Genomic DNA, 14,982 nt, shown 5'->3' with positions numbered 1-14,982 from the left:
ACAGATGAGAAGGAGGACGCCGTTCTAGGGAGTTTGCCTCTGCTCAGTTTCCGGATTGGAGGAGTGCAGCCTTCGGATAACATCACCCGCAAGTTTGCCTTTAAGGTCGGTACATCCCGAGCAAGGGCGGTCAAGAGGTCACGTCAGCTGTTAGACATCATTTCCTGCAATACTATCCCGAAGAAGACTCTTTTCATAACGAGACATATGCACTGGCGGCATCCCATCCAAATATAAAATCAAAAGACAAAAACAAAAAAAAACAATGTCAATGCAAGCAGCATTTACTGAGTTCTAAGTATTTGTTCGTGTTGGCTTCTGATTGGCTCTATTTTGGTTCTGGGCATCCATAATAGAGCCCAAAGACTTGACACATTTGCTGCTACTGGCAGGCAAGAATCACCCAATGAAATTCCAACTCTCTAAAAAAACTTGATCATTTATCTTCATAATATCTTGTTTGCGTGTCAGCATCCGTGTGAAACACACAAAACGACCGAAAGCTGGAAATTGGTTGCAGTCAGTGTTTGTCATTATGACTTTCCTTCACCTTTCAGGACATTTAGTTCTTTTTGTTGACTCTCATTGCATTTACAGCATGGGAGCAAAGTCCAGCACATGTAGCCATCGTGCACACACACAATCGTACAAACGCAAACAAACACACACACCCACACGTTTGTACGCATGCAGCTGGATCTGGTACGGCAAATACACTTAGTTTGGACTGCCATGGGGTTCATTTCCTCAATATTCCTGATTAGACACTTTAGTTCTGTTTACTGTCACCGTAGTTAATATTAACAGGGATCAACTTATGATAGCCACTTTCAATAGCTTTCAATGTTAAAGGCCACACACTAAAACACAAATGCACCAAAAAGTCAAGTTAAATGCAGGGATGAAATGTCAGAAAGAGGTCAATAATAGAAGATACGTATTTGAAGTCATGCAAGCCCATTTTAAGCCGAACAAAGTGTGACAGTTACGTCTAGATCACAGAAAGGCTTGTCTAATTTTAAACAATCCGATAGAGTAGAGTGAATCATCACTATGCCCAGGGCTAAAGGACCAAGACGCACTATAAATAGCAAATTTCATTTCTTTTTTTTTGACGGGACACTGTCACTTAACGTCATCTAGGAATTGCAAAGCCAGATGGTAGGCAAAAAGTCTCAAATGGTAGACATCCATTCATTCATTCATCCAGCCAGCCAGCCATTTCCTCACAAGGGTCGCCTATCCCAGCAGTCAACTTCAGACACCCTGAACTAGTTGCCGGCCAATTGCAGGGCACACATTGCCAAACAACTATTTGCACGCACATTTAGGGGCAATTTGGAGTGCTGAATCGGCCTACCATGCATGTACTTGGAATGTGGGAGGGGGACCGGAGCACCTGGAGAAAAGCCGCACAAAGACCGACACAAGCTCTGATTTGAATGCCAAACAACAGAAGTGTGAGGAGAAGGTGCTAACATTCTGTTTTTTTACAAACACACCCTGAACTGATTGCCTGTTTCTTTGGCATTTGGCCAAGGCTGCTTGTTTTTGACTTTACTGAACGGCACCAATTTTGCTGCAAATGCTGGGGTTGATCTGCAGAAACCTCTGGACCGTTAACCAATTGGAAACGGCGACGAGAAGGTTGTGAGTGAGAAAAGCTACCTTTCCTTCAAGTCCCCAAAAATGCTGTTATCATGAAGCAGTGCACAGTAAATTAAAAGTATTACTTCCTCAACCCTGCGGCTTTGGAAAGGTCATTGATTTTTGCATCAGCGATGACACAAATTGATTTGAAATGTGCAGCACAGTGGAAGAGAGCTTAGCATGGGTTTTCTCCCAGCAAAAACATTTGGCTTTTGAATGTATCGCAGGTAGTATGTTATCACAGTCGCTTGCATTGATTGGTACTATTGGTGTATTCCCACTCACTCCCGCAATCTCTAATAATTGGTACTCCTTTGCTACATGCCGAATTTTCCGAGCTTATTCTTCTTTCTCCTCATGGTGCTTTTGGTCATTTGTCAACAATGCTGTACAGGGTACAGAAGACGTGACGTAACAATGTCCAAGTTTCCCAATCTCCCTCAGGCTGTCATTGAGAAGGATCAGGTTCTAACCTGTATCTTCCAAACTGCTTCTGGCTTTTACGTGGAATGATGACAAATGACTCACAGATGACGTGAGAAAGCAAGCAAAGCTCTGTTTTCAGTCCAAAATAATATTGGTTTGTTTGTTTGTTGAACCAAAGGAGCAAGCAGGTGCGAACAGGTGTTAATCTTATCCGACATACTTGAATGAAATCTGTGTTCATGTTATATGGTGAAGCCTGTCCAACGCATCCCCACACACGTGTGACTTTCATACCAAGAGTTGTTTTATTGCCGGTTGTCTATTGTGCAGTTCTCCAAACCTGTTGTACCTGCAACTTTCCAAAGTGGCAGTAGTTCAGACAGGGGTGTGTCCATAGCCAGAGGACAGCTTGTGCGGGAGAAACGTCTCAACTGCCTGCTTGAAAGCATTTCACTTTGAGGTGAAGAAATATACGACTTTGTAATCGGATACAAATAGTTGATCACCCATGCAGTGTGGTCACACAACCTAGTCAATCTTTTATTTGATACATACTTCCTAAAATGTGTCTGAAGCCGTTGTCGGTATACCATTTGGAATTTCGCAGATTTGCCAGCAAGTTTGACTCAATACTCCAGTGCACTTTTGTTCGACTTATGGGTGTGTTTGTATGACTTGTGTGGGCCGTGCAAGTATGCCTCACCCTCACATCCTTCAAGTGTCAGCGTGTGAACAAAATAGTCACACCTTTTTATCGACTTATTTATTTTTATCTGCTGTGATGAGCTGAAAAAACTCATCTCAGATGGCTAAAGATGAATAAAAAAAAGATGAATACAATCAAATGTATCTTTATTTATATATGATATTATATTTTTCACCCACAATGAACTGTCAGGTGAAGCAATCCTTTGGACTTCTTGTTCTTCGATGAGTGCAAAATGAATGAAATTCTCAAGGCTTTCTTTCCATTGCTCACTGTCCGTAATTTCCTCTTCTTATTCGCTCGCTATCAGCCAATCCGAGTGATCAAATGTACAAAGCCGATTAATCCGCCCCAAACGCCCCACGTGGCTTCCCAACGGTCAAGTAGAAATGTTTACTCTTTGCATCCTTCCTTCCTTCCTTCTGTATTCAGTGAAGGTCAAGTCAAGGAACACACACACACAGATGCACTCGCGCACACACTGGCGCTCACGTGCACAGGGCCCCTCCTCTGTTGCTAGGTTACTGCTGGGTGGTGCTGTGTCGTCGTCCTTCTGCCCATTGCATCGCGTCACGTGACGGCACTGGCACCGCAGTAAGCGGAACATGTCAGTGTTCCAAGCTGGAACCAGAAAATGAGTTCACATCATTTCCTCCTGGTGCTCCTTTCATCTTTAAGGATTTGATCTATAGTAGACGTATATAGTATCTCTATTGATATGAATCTCTCTCTGTCTCTAATCATCTATTAGCCTTGTAACCCAATTAGCAAACACAATGGACGGACCATATTAGAAGAGTGGTGGCTGTAAATGGGCCTCGGTGTAGATATTGCATTCAAAAGCAGACGTTTGCAGCGACAATAGTCATTTCCCACAGTGCATTCCTGATTAGTTTGTTATCCTCGTTGAAAAGAAATAGCCATTTTATTTGAAGAAAACAGGCGTTTATCAGTGAGCCCAAAGAGTTGGACGGTAGTGGTAAAAATGGAATCAACGTGGGCAGAATATCAGCCAAAGATTGCCCATGTATCAGCTCCATGGAAGATTCAAGATTCAAGAGTTTTTTATTCGCCATGTTTGAGCGTGCCAAACAAGGAATTTGACTTCGGTAGAAACACACCCTCTGTTCAACATTTAGGTGACTAACAACATTCAGGACATGTGAAATGGCAAAAACAGTGTAGACAAATTCAAAAAGCTGTGAGGAGCAGGATGTTATTGCACAGTAATGTCTCTGAGACTCTATGAGTGGTGTGAGTTCATCAGATGCTTCTGCGCTAGGCGCTATCTTCTCTTGTTTGATCTGCTTCCTCCTTGTGGTAGTTGTAACAATTGCTAGTGTGAGTGCTTTCAACTGGAAGGAAGTGTTGACTAACCAGGATTTGTAGCACAGCTTGAATTGTTCCAATTTGACACGTGCAAATCGTTGGAGCCGAAAGACCTTTGTAATCCCAAGGTGTAACCTTGCCCCCCCCTCCCCTTCTTGTCTCTTCTTCCTACCCATCCCCGTGAGTTGTGCCGGCCTTCACTCCTTGTTTCCTGTTTGGCTATAAAAGTAAAGTAGGTACAAGTGTTTTTTTTTTTTTCTTGTTTTTGTCTCTCTTATTGTGTGCGTGCGAATACGCATGCCTGGTATTGACATGATAGTGCATGTTCCGATTGTTATTTCTGGAAATCGTAACAAGAGAACCGCAAAGACTATGCATAACAGATTTTTCAAAAAATATTTCTTGGTTAATCTAAAGCCATATTTCTGTAGATGCTTGTGTTGTATTACTCATCACTCCTAATCCAATTTTGGGCTCCTCAGGCACATGCATGCATCAAAACCTTTGCATCTGCCGTGCATGTGGGGATGAATTTGTTGCAAACGACTTGAACGGAAATGCTGACCAGCGAGTGCTTCGTTTGTTTTCTTATCTCTTCTTGTTCTGTCATCATCCCTAGGTGTGGTTGGAAGAAGGAGGAGGAGAAGAAGAAGAGGAAGAAAATGGGGAGTTGAAAGCTCCTGTTGTGTTTTGCGTACAGGCGGAACATGCTGGAACCAGGACATATTACTTCAGTACAGACAGCTATGAAGAACAGAAAGAGTGGATCGCAGCCATGAGCGAGGCCGCAGAGGTCAACGTTAATCCATCGCAGAGGTGTCGCAACCGCCCACCCGCACCGACACAGAACCAACAAACTTAATGCATATCAAATACACTCATTTATTGGTGGAATCCGAAAGTATACCAATAACGTGAATGGCAATTGAAATGATTGCAGTTCAAAGTATGCACTGCAATGGTGGCTGGCTGGCTGGCTGGTCAGTCTGTAGCAGCCTTCCATATATCGTGTATATCCGTACGCATATTGCAATAGAAAATGGACACGGCGCATGGCCTTTGCCTGCAGTGCAATTTGTACACAAAGTGGTGGATGGAGCTCGGTGATGATTGGTTGGTGATCGGTGCAAAGCGTAGCCCAAAGTCCACTCTGCTCCGGTTGATGAAGACAAGTGGTACACATAATGGATACATATCATGGAATATTTTTTGATGGATTGATTGTTTTGTTCCTGTTTTAGATCAAACACAGCTGTCACCCCAGAGCGGACCATGGTTACTCGAGACAGCGAGCCGCAAATAGAAGTGAAACAACAGATAACGGCAAATGACAATGGGCTAGACAACTTGGAAACGCCGCCACTGTCAACGTCTTGTTCTGATCAAAGCGCAGTGAACAACAGTGCCAGACAAGAGGACTGCGGAGGAAAAACTGAAGATGAAGGCGGAGGGCCTGCCTGTGGCCATGCTCCAAGCATCCCCAATCCAAACGGTTGGACGAATCATTTCCCCGCACCCCAAAACCATAAGAGTAAAGCCCCTCGAGCGCAAAATCACAGCACGGCTACGCCTCAAAGACAAGCGGGAGGGGGTGTCCAGCCACCCGATGACACCAGGGAACAGCATCCCAACGTGGTGTTGAGAAGAGGCTTTGTTCCTAGAACTGGCCCCGAGAGAGTGGCCCAAAGGAAAAGCTCAATGGCGCAACTGCAGCATTGGGTCAACCAGCGGCGGGTCATGGTGTCCCAGGAGGACATCAACAGGTAAACATCAACAAAGTGAAGGGACCTCCAAGCTTGCTGATCATTTGAATCTTGGACGAGCCCATTTGAAATGTACTTTTGGTTTAGCTGCTTAGCCAGCCTTCCTGCTGCTTGACTATGAAGAAGTGCTTGACACTGATCATTTGAATCTTGGACGAGCCCATTTGAAATGTACTTTTGGTTTAGCTGCTTAGCCAGCCTTCCGGCTGCTTGACTATGAAGAAGTGCTTGACACTTTGTCACTCCAATCTCATCTGAATTGTTTTTTCCCCCCATCCCTTCCCTTCCCTCCCCTCAGTCCATCGCATTATTACCCGGCAAACCAAGGGTTCGACTACTATGGCTACCCTAGCGGCGGCCCCCAGTATTTGGAGGAGTACCCGCTGTATCCACCAGGAGTCCGTCCTGACAGCATTTGCTCGGCCGCGGGGGCATACGACCACCGCTGGGCTGTCGAGGATAAGCGTCGCTCGCTGCGGGACGGGCCTCACCAAGTGTATCCCAGGGACTCTTGGGGACCGCAGTCCTACGGCGGAGTGGACGTGAAGTCTTTGAGACGCCTTTCCATCCAGCCTCGTTCCAGGTCTGTGCCCAGGTCGCCGTCCTTGTCCTCCGGGGGGGCCTACTCGCCAGCAGCGCACAACTTTGCCTCACCGGCTCGATCAGCATCGGCACGCTTTGACCGCTTTTCTGGGCGAATGAGGGATGACGGGATCTATGCCGATCCGTCCGCCTATAACCTGAGGAGATCGCTCAGCTCGCCAAAGGTGAGCAAGATTGCGGATGATCGTACACTCAAGTGACGGTGGTTTGGAATTTTCCGGCGTAGTTTCTTCGAGGCGGCGCAACCAATGTCAAAACGAACCAAATGCCTGCAGTTCATTTCCAGATTTAAGCATAGTAGATGGTGATGAAAGAGAGAATGAAAGATTCATGTTGTGAGCATTTTCACCTTTCTCCAGTCTAACGTCCTTGCTGTCGCTCTTGGTTTCATCTTCCTCTTTCCTCATGACGGTCTTCCCTTCCTTCAGTATGACTACTCTGGTGATAGGAGGTCCATAAATCAAGGACTATACCAGCACCACCACCACCACCACCACCACCACAACTACCCTGTTTCCCCTTCCATCCACAATAAAATGGTACGTGCTGCAATGCATTTCGATCGAGAGGGCATCGTAGCAGATAAAGAGAGTGAAGTGGCGCTAGGCCCGTCCTTTTGAAATACAGTTCATATTTAGATTGAAGACGAGAACAGCAATCGTGATCGATGGATAAATGCACGAGTGGTGCCACGAGTGATGGGTGCTGGCTCCAGCAGATAGCAGGGATTTTCCAAGTGTGCCAAACAGATACCGTAGCACATGGCTGATATACTACATCAATCCCTGATGGTGATCTATTTGCGGGAAAGATTCCTTGCAACTCATGACCACATAATAATATCTTTTCAATGTGATGTGCAACCATAGTCGGTCATTACGTTGCCTGAAGCGGAGCCCGTCCGCAAGTGCGCTTTATGGACTCCTCACACCATATTTGTTTGGGATGTGACTGGGTGCTTTGTTTGCTCTGCTTGTGTCCGATTCTGAAAATGCTGCTGCATATGTACGTGTCTGTGTGCTGACCCGACCTATTGATCACCATTGCTGCCGCGCGGTTCAGGACGACATATTAGATCTCCAGCTCCAACGCAACTTGGATTATTTAGACCAGCAGGTAGGCATACACATCTGCATTGTTTGTAAACTCATGCCATCCCCAGTGTTTGGTGCAGACATGATGGCTATTTCATCCAGCCTTCATGTTTCCCCTATTTGAGGAAAGATTCAATTCAAATTGCAAGGTGTTCCAGGTTGTTGTGATGGTCATTTGAGCTGAATCTTCAGGTGCTGGAGGGAAGCCGCTTAATTGCTATGGTTACCCGAAGGGTGGAGAGATCCTCCTCTGCAGCAAAGCTCTGCATTCAAGTAAGAGAGGAGCGAGCGAGCGAGCGAGCGAGCGCGAGAGCGCAGCAGGGAGGCAGGCTTCAGCCAGCAAAACTGCTCACAACTCTCATGCTGATGCTATTTTGGAACTTTTGTACAAAAGTGACAGTAAGGAAATCAATTGTATCCTTCATCCAAGGCCAAAGTGCAGCAACTCGTCAGATAAACCACACTTCCCTAAGCCTGCCTCTCTTTTGGTTGTGTTTTTGTCTGCATGTGGCCTTCTGTCACCCACCTTTTTTGCTTTACGTTTTCCATCACATGGTCGGTTCCGTTTTCGAAAATATCCGCCATTTTTGCATATGGCACTTTTGGGAAGTGGACAACATTTGAAAATGGCACCCTTTCTTGTAGGTTCATATACAGTACGTCACTCTTCCGATTGAGGACGACAATCTGGATTTTGTGTTTGTCAAAATGAGATGAGTTGATTCGTCCGTCATCAAGCCGCAGCTTTGGATCCATGTAATCATAGTCCTTTGTGCGCTATATTAGATTACTAGAAGCCGGTGGAAAGATGACAAATATATGTTCCTTGTGTATGTTCCATGTGTCTTTCTAATCACGCGTCTTCCTAAGATGACTCATTTTCCAAAAACCCTAGTTTGACCTCTCATCCTTGCATGTACTGATATTTTTATGTCGTCTAGGAAATACATGATATCGCAACCAATTTGTAACCATGGTCATCCTCACTTATGCGCTTTGATTGTTGACTTCAGATGAAGTCTGTTCGAGACATCATGCACACCACCAACTTTCGTAAAACAATGGTTACTTTATTTGATCTCAAAGACTGTTTTCTAAATTGAATGTCTGCAAGAAAAACATCCGCCATGTCGATCACCATGTTGTCTGGTGTAATATTCCAAGTCTCGACATTTTTACTAGCATGTTTGTTTTTGCTGTTTCATTTTTTTACTTTCATGTAATGGGGAAGGCGCCATCTTTTTTTTTTTGTTTTTTTGTTTTAAATGAAGGAATCTGGAATGTGTAAACCTAACCCTTTTATGTATCTCGAAAAACTCTGGTATCATGCATCTCAAGGCACCCATCCATGTACCATTAGTAGAAATGTGGAAAATGGTTCCCACATTGCAGTGCTTTCATTTGTTTTACGCCTTTGCGAACAGGCCTTTTGATGTCTTTGTTTTACAGGTGCCCCCTTTCCATGATGTCTACAGAGAGTTGCACCCGACGCTCAAGCTAAACGAAATTGAAACGAGTGTAAGTCACACTATAAACGGGTTTGCACGTTTTGAAATACACTGTGTGTGTGTGTGTGTGTGTGTGTGTGTGTGTGTGTGTGTGTGTGTGTGTCTGTGTGTGCGTGCCTGCGTATGCGTTTGTCCTTTGTGTGCGTGCGTTTGTGTTCAACATACTTGTTTTCATCTCAGTTTGTGTTTGTTTGTTCGACATGATGTCTGACAGAAACTCTTGGGCCGGCTCTGTGAACAGAATCACATTGTGAAAGATCATGAAGCAGTTGTTCACAGATTACGAATGGACAAGGTAATTTTTTTTTTTGGTCACCCTGCTCATCAATGAACTGCTTTGTATTTAACGAGGAGTGCGCAAAACCTACAGAGTAAAAGATAAATCTTCATCGTAGTATGAAACCTCCGTCGGACCCTAGTTTGAAAGCCTAACCTAAGATGATGTTGCCGTCCGTCGTGGTCGCTGTTTACAGGACAGCCTCGAGGAGGCGTTGGTGGCTACTCATCAGGAGATGGAGAAGTACCAGAGCCAACCTGTGGCCATGGAAAAGCTTCATATCAAAAAGGAAACGCTACAAAAGCAGCTAATCAACATCAGAGGGGAGCTTTCCCAGGCCTCCAATGTAAGACAAAGCCAGATGCTTGCTTCTACACTTGGAGTTGGTTTTGAAAAACCTCTCAAAGCTTTTCCGTCACTGTCAGTCATTGCCATGGCAAAACATCCTTTGCCCAACTGCAGAAACAATGCAATCAGAAAGTGTACTTGCAGGCTTTAACTACCACTCGTATGGAATTTGAAGCATTAGAGGATGAGGCTCATGCCATTCATGGAGATCTATGGGAACAACTTAACGCAGGCATCCAGGTAATTGTTTTCATCTTTCACTCCAAATCTTGACTGGGAAGGTGGAGACACTTTTTGGACTCAGTATTCTTTATCTTTATGTAACAAACATTGACAAAAAGAAGTAGTATGTGATTCAACCGCACATTTTGGAAAGATCTTTTCCGATAAGGTATTCCTTTATTTTGTTTTGGGTGTAGAGCGAATTGGTTCGAAGGCACATCCAGAAAGAGTTTTGGAGAGTCCAGGATGTATTAGAGGGTCTACACAAGAATCACTCATCCAGAGGCACGGACACAGCAAAGCACAAAGGTATCCTCAGAAATAAAAGTGTGTGCTTTACTACAAGTGCAAGTGTCTCACAATCCATCAATCAATCAATCCATCAATCAATCACCTGTCTCCCTCTCTTCATCTACAGTGGCCAGTGGTGCGTCGGGGTCCTTTAGCACCAATAGTCCAGCCAGTCCCCTCAGCTCAGTAAGCCTCAGCAGCCCTCTAGGCCCTTACTCCCCAGTGCCCGGCTCCCAGGTCTCCCCCTCTAAACAGCTGGGCCCGGAGGTAAGCACCGGACACACCCAGCGAGGAGTCAATCCTTTTTCAACACCCGTCTCACACTCTAGAAGCAAGCTTAGCCCTAAACCTCGTCCCAAATCTTGGGTCATGCCTCCTCAATTCGACACTGAATCTAGTCCCAAAACAAGACCAACAAGTTACAGGGAACAACCTGACAAAAGCACAAATGCTGAAAAGATGAACACAATTAGCTGTGACTGCGCATTGCCTCCATCGGCCTTAGTTTTGCAGAGTCTGAACGAATCCTCGGGTAGATTGGATACTGTGATTGAGGAAACGGATCACAGTATCACAAGCAGGTTTGGAAAGCCTTCCAAAGCCACACATATTGACTTTCTCCAAGTACAATGCCAGGACTCTACTTCCAATCAACATTCAGACTTGGTACAAGATCACATGCAACTCCAAGATTTTGCTTGGATAAGGCCAAATATCTGCAGCCAAGAGGTCAAGATTGGACAAAGAAAAGATGTATTTCCTGACACCATTCATGCATCTCCATTGTTAGTAGAATATCCGAATGGTGAGAGGAACAGGCACTTTACTATGCCTGAATCTCAGATCCTGCTTTTCCAGGACATCTTTCAAACTAATGTGCTAACATCATGCCATGGGCCAGATTTCACACTTGCTGACACGCAACAGCACCAGCAAGTATTCCATTCGACACGTAATGCTAAAATGCTGACTCGCCCCTACGATCAGACTGAACCTCACACTGATCCAATGCTTTGTATGGTAACACAATCTGATTCATCAAGTCAGCCTTCAGATAAGGTTTTTATGCAGACCCATCTTTAGAAAATGATTGAACTTCCTTAGACTCCTTAGATCCTAGTTATTACAGTCGTCACATCCCATCTATACAAAATAAGGAATAGAACCGTGAAGACATTAACATATCTAACATGACACGTGCGCATTAGAAATGATTTGAACTCGATGGGATTACAATCGGATTCAAGATGATGCGATGACTTTTTTTTTGTTGGGCGAACTATCCTCACAATGTCCATTTTTTAAGAAAGCAACGTTTACTCATGTCCAACATTGGGCATCCAAAATAAGCCGACACTGTGGTGCACGTCGCAAGTCTATTCAATTCTACATATCAGAAGAATGAGCTCAACCACTAAAAGGGTGAAAAATATCAACATGACTTTAGAGATCTTGTTTGGTGAGTCTAAAATTTGATTTGGAAAAAAGCCATTGCCAAAAATGTGTACGTGTGTCATCAGTGAAGGGCAGATTACAGTGACATGGCGACACAATGAGGACTAAATAAATGTGAAAGCCTCATGTTCCATTGACGCAACTGGAGTGAGGCCGGGCAACCGAGAGAATGGCTATGAAATGAGGATCAAATAGGGGTGAAAATAAAAGAATCGAATTTCATTCAAGTTGTAAATGTAGGCGGGTGCTACTGGTAGGGTCCAGGCCAGGTGATTCCTGGGCACATACTTGTTTCCTCACTCCTTGCTCCTCTGCGTTTAGCTGGCTTGTTTTCTCTCCCGCTGATGCGCACAGTTCTCTTGCTTCAACCTTCTCCATGTTTTGCTTCCTTTCTTGCTTGGTATTCTTCTCTTCTGGTGATCTAGGAAAGTGCACCCCCAAGGCCCCCACTCCCCAAGTCCTATTTCCCTTTGGAATCCTCCGCTACCTTTCCCCCCTCCATTCCTCCCTTGCCCTTTGACAGCACCATCTGGCTACGCGGCTTGGGCATCGATGATGATTACGTTGATGATGTGGAAGATTCTCACGTCAGAAAGGTATTTTGTAGATTCCACGTCTGCTGTGCCCCACCCATAAATAGTTCTCACCGTCACCTTTTTGGATGCACTTCATCCGACACCGCTGTCTGTCGGTTGAAGCCGTTGCTGGATCTGACATCCTTTGGTCTGAGCGGATTATTTGTTGCTAATGGGAAACCACGGCAATTCAATACCCTGCATTTGTATTTGAAATGCACTGCAAACGAAGGCTCTGCACCAATGATGTTGGAGTACCTACTTCCTGTCATCCAACATGTGGCGCATAACTCACCTCATGGATACATTTGGAGTGACAATTTCATTTTACACAGTAATTTATACGTGAAAGATTTTGAACGATTAAAGCTGCCTGAGCTGGTGTGATCAGGCGCAAGAAGTAATGCATTGCTCGTGCCATGAAAGTACTCTGTAGATGTTCAATGGAAAGAAGCACACGAGGAAAGAACCAAAGTCAGAAATAGTATATACTTGCTCGTTTCAGATCGTTTCTGTTCTCATCTAGGAGGGATGTTCAATGGCTCAAGTATATCTACATATCTTCTCTCTTACAGATTACTTTTGGAGGTCAGAATAATATGAGTGAGCCACAAAACCAAGGGCTGGAAAGGCGATCCACCGTCAACAAAGGTACAACAATTGAGGTTTCCATGCGATAAGTTCCTTTACTGAGTCTGACTCAGCTGATGATTATTATCCTGTGGTTGGTACAGAGTCACTCATGGGGCATGGGATTAACATGCCCTCTGGCATGTTTGGAAGCCAGATGAAAGAAAACATCCAAATGCATAACAATGGTGCTTTGTCATGCACAAGAGAATCATGCTTTGAGCGCACGTAATCTCCTTTCCCACGGTTGTGACCAAATCTTGTTGCTTTCAGGGGTCCCTTCAAGAACCAAGTCACCTGCTGATGCTTCACCTAGCTGGTCTGCTGGACTTTCCCGTCAAAATGGGAGAATGGCTAATGGGATTTCCAGGGTAAGTCAACCAAACACTAGCAGCCACTCAAGCTACGTATACGTCTTGCTTCAAGCGTCAAATATAACTCGCCATGTGGAATTCAATCCATGGATTCGATTGAGCGCAATACAGTAAGTAGGGTCTTTTTCAGTCTCACCGGCTATGAGTTTGTATCGCTAGGGAAAGACCGTTAGCGGTCAGTCGAGGAAATGAAAAGCTGGACAAAGCATCTACCTTGCATTTATTTGCTCCCCAATTTATCAGACACAATTTTGAAACGATTTATACAGGCCTCCAAGATGGGAAAGCAAAAAAAAAACAATGCGTGTAACAATGGCCGAATCTCGCTCTCAAGACAAAACGTGTTGTTATGTTGTGCCTAATGTTCCGCCCATCTCAGTATGGCTTGGTGAGGAAAAATCAGTTCGCAAAATGGATGGATGAAGTTGAATCGTCGAAACGCTTGAGTCCACCACTCATTATGATATTTGGGCATTCCCATCACTGTGAGCTTTGGTAGTTGAAATGTCCCGTGTTTTCTCTCGTGGTCTTTGACGCAGGAACGTCCCAAGAGCGCTGTGTTTCCAGCTGACCTTCGGTCAAAGATGAGCGTGGAGGAACAAAATGAAAGGATCCGGCGCAACCAGAGCAGCTCTGTACGAGACAAAAGGAGGAGTCTCAATCTCTCAAGCGTGCAGTCACCCGCCGGCTACAAAGTGGTATGTTGCCTCTGCCACTGTGAAATGTTGAGGAAGCTCACTCATGTTCTTGGACTGCTTGCTTGTTTGTTTGTTTGTTTGTTTGTTTGTTTGTTTGTTTGTTTGTTTGTTTGTTTGTTTAGAATGATTGGCCCCATTTTTGTCAAACGTGGCTTGCGCTCTGTGACCATGCAGTGTTCCGCTAGAAAAATGCCAATCTGGTTTCGACAGTCCAAAGTCACTGTCAACAGTACCAATGCACTATGAACTGGAGAGCCACTGCTTTAATATACGGTAAAACCATCACGTGTGCAGATTCGACGGCGGCTAACCGCTCACGAGATTGACATCAATGACTTAGAGGCAGCAGTCAGAGGTCAGGGACTGGAGTCACCTCGCGAGGAAATTGCCCGCTTGAGACGCTCGCAGGTCGAACCCGAACATTATGATCTGGACATTAACAGAGAGGTAATTCGTGACCAATTAAATACATGAATTCCATATCATTTCTGACTAATGATGCATTGTACCTCTTAGCTAATGGCTCCGGAGAAGGTTATTATCCCAGAGCGCTACCTGGAAATGGAAGACAACAGCCCTTTGAGTCCGGAAGAGCAGAAGGAAAAGCAGAAGAAACTTGAGCGGATCAAAACTCTGATTGCCAAATCCAAGTATGTTTGTCACAGAATTGAAAAGGTTCATTCGAAATTCAATTTCCATTTTGTTAGTTTGAGCAACAATGACGACAAAACAATCTGTAGTTTGTGGGGGGAAACCTTAACCTTCCAGTTCTCACCTGTCCTTCTGGCTGTGTGTGTGTGTGTTTGTGCTTTTGCTCAGTCTGCAAAATGTTGTTCCTGCCTTGGATGGGCCTGTGGAGGGTGGAGCCCCAGTCAATTCCCAGCAGCAATTGCAGGAGCAGGAAAAGCGCATTGAGATCTCCTGCGCTCTGGCTGCCGAAGCCTCTCGTCGCAGCCGCCTTCTCTCGGGTGAGCCCATCCATCCGTCGAAAAGATCCCATGGTGTTTGTCTGAAAGATATTGTGGGAAGGAGG

General features: G+C 45.0%; 1 protein-coding gene across 13 annotated transcripts in view; it reads left to right on the top strand.

Annotated features, from left to right (window-relative positions):
- Positions 1-14,982, top strand: part of plekha6 (pleckstrin homology domain containing, family A member 6) — a 29,571-nt gene that overhangs the window by 11,163 nt on the left and 3,426 nt on the right. For 8 of the 13 annotated variants that reach the window (XM_061290435.1, XM_061290443.1, XM_061290440.1 and 5 more), the window contains 17 exons: positions 5-105; positions 4,731-4,927; positions 5,353-5,874; positions 6,173-6,641; positions 6,906-7,016; positions 9,021-9,089; positions 9,294-9,374; positions 9,553-9,702; positions 9,849-9,944; positions 10,124-10,235; positions 10,345-10,484; positions 12,823-12,898; positions 13,151-13,248; positions 13,791-13,949; positions 14,244-14,396; positions 14,466-14,599; positions 14,769-14,917. In XM_061290435.1, the coding sequence (XP_061146419.1) occupies positions 5-105; positions 4,731-4,927; positions 5,353-5,874; positions 6,173-6,641; positions 6,906-7,016; positions 9,021-9,089; positions 9,294-9,374; positions 9,553-9,702; positions 9,849-9,944; positions 10,124-10,235; positions 10,345-10,484; positions 12,823-12,898; positions 13,151-13,248; positions 13,791-13,949; positions 14,244-14,396; positions 14,466-14,599; positions 14,769-14,917 (2,817 nt within the window). The other 5 variants (XM_061290436.1, XM_061290446.1, XM_061290444.1 and 2 more) reach the window with 5 other exon arrangements.

This window comes from Syngnathus typhle, linkage group LG11 (genome assembly GCF_033458585.1).
Source record: "Syngnathus typhle isolate RoL2023-S1 ecotype Sweden linkage group LG11, RoL_Styp_1.0, whole genome shotgun sequence".
NCBI classification, from domain to species: Eukaryota; Metazoa; Chordata; class Actinopteri; order Syngnathiformes; family Syngnathidae; genus Syngnathus; species Syngnathus typhle.
This window is presented reverse-complemented; position numbering and strand designations above follow the sequence as displayed.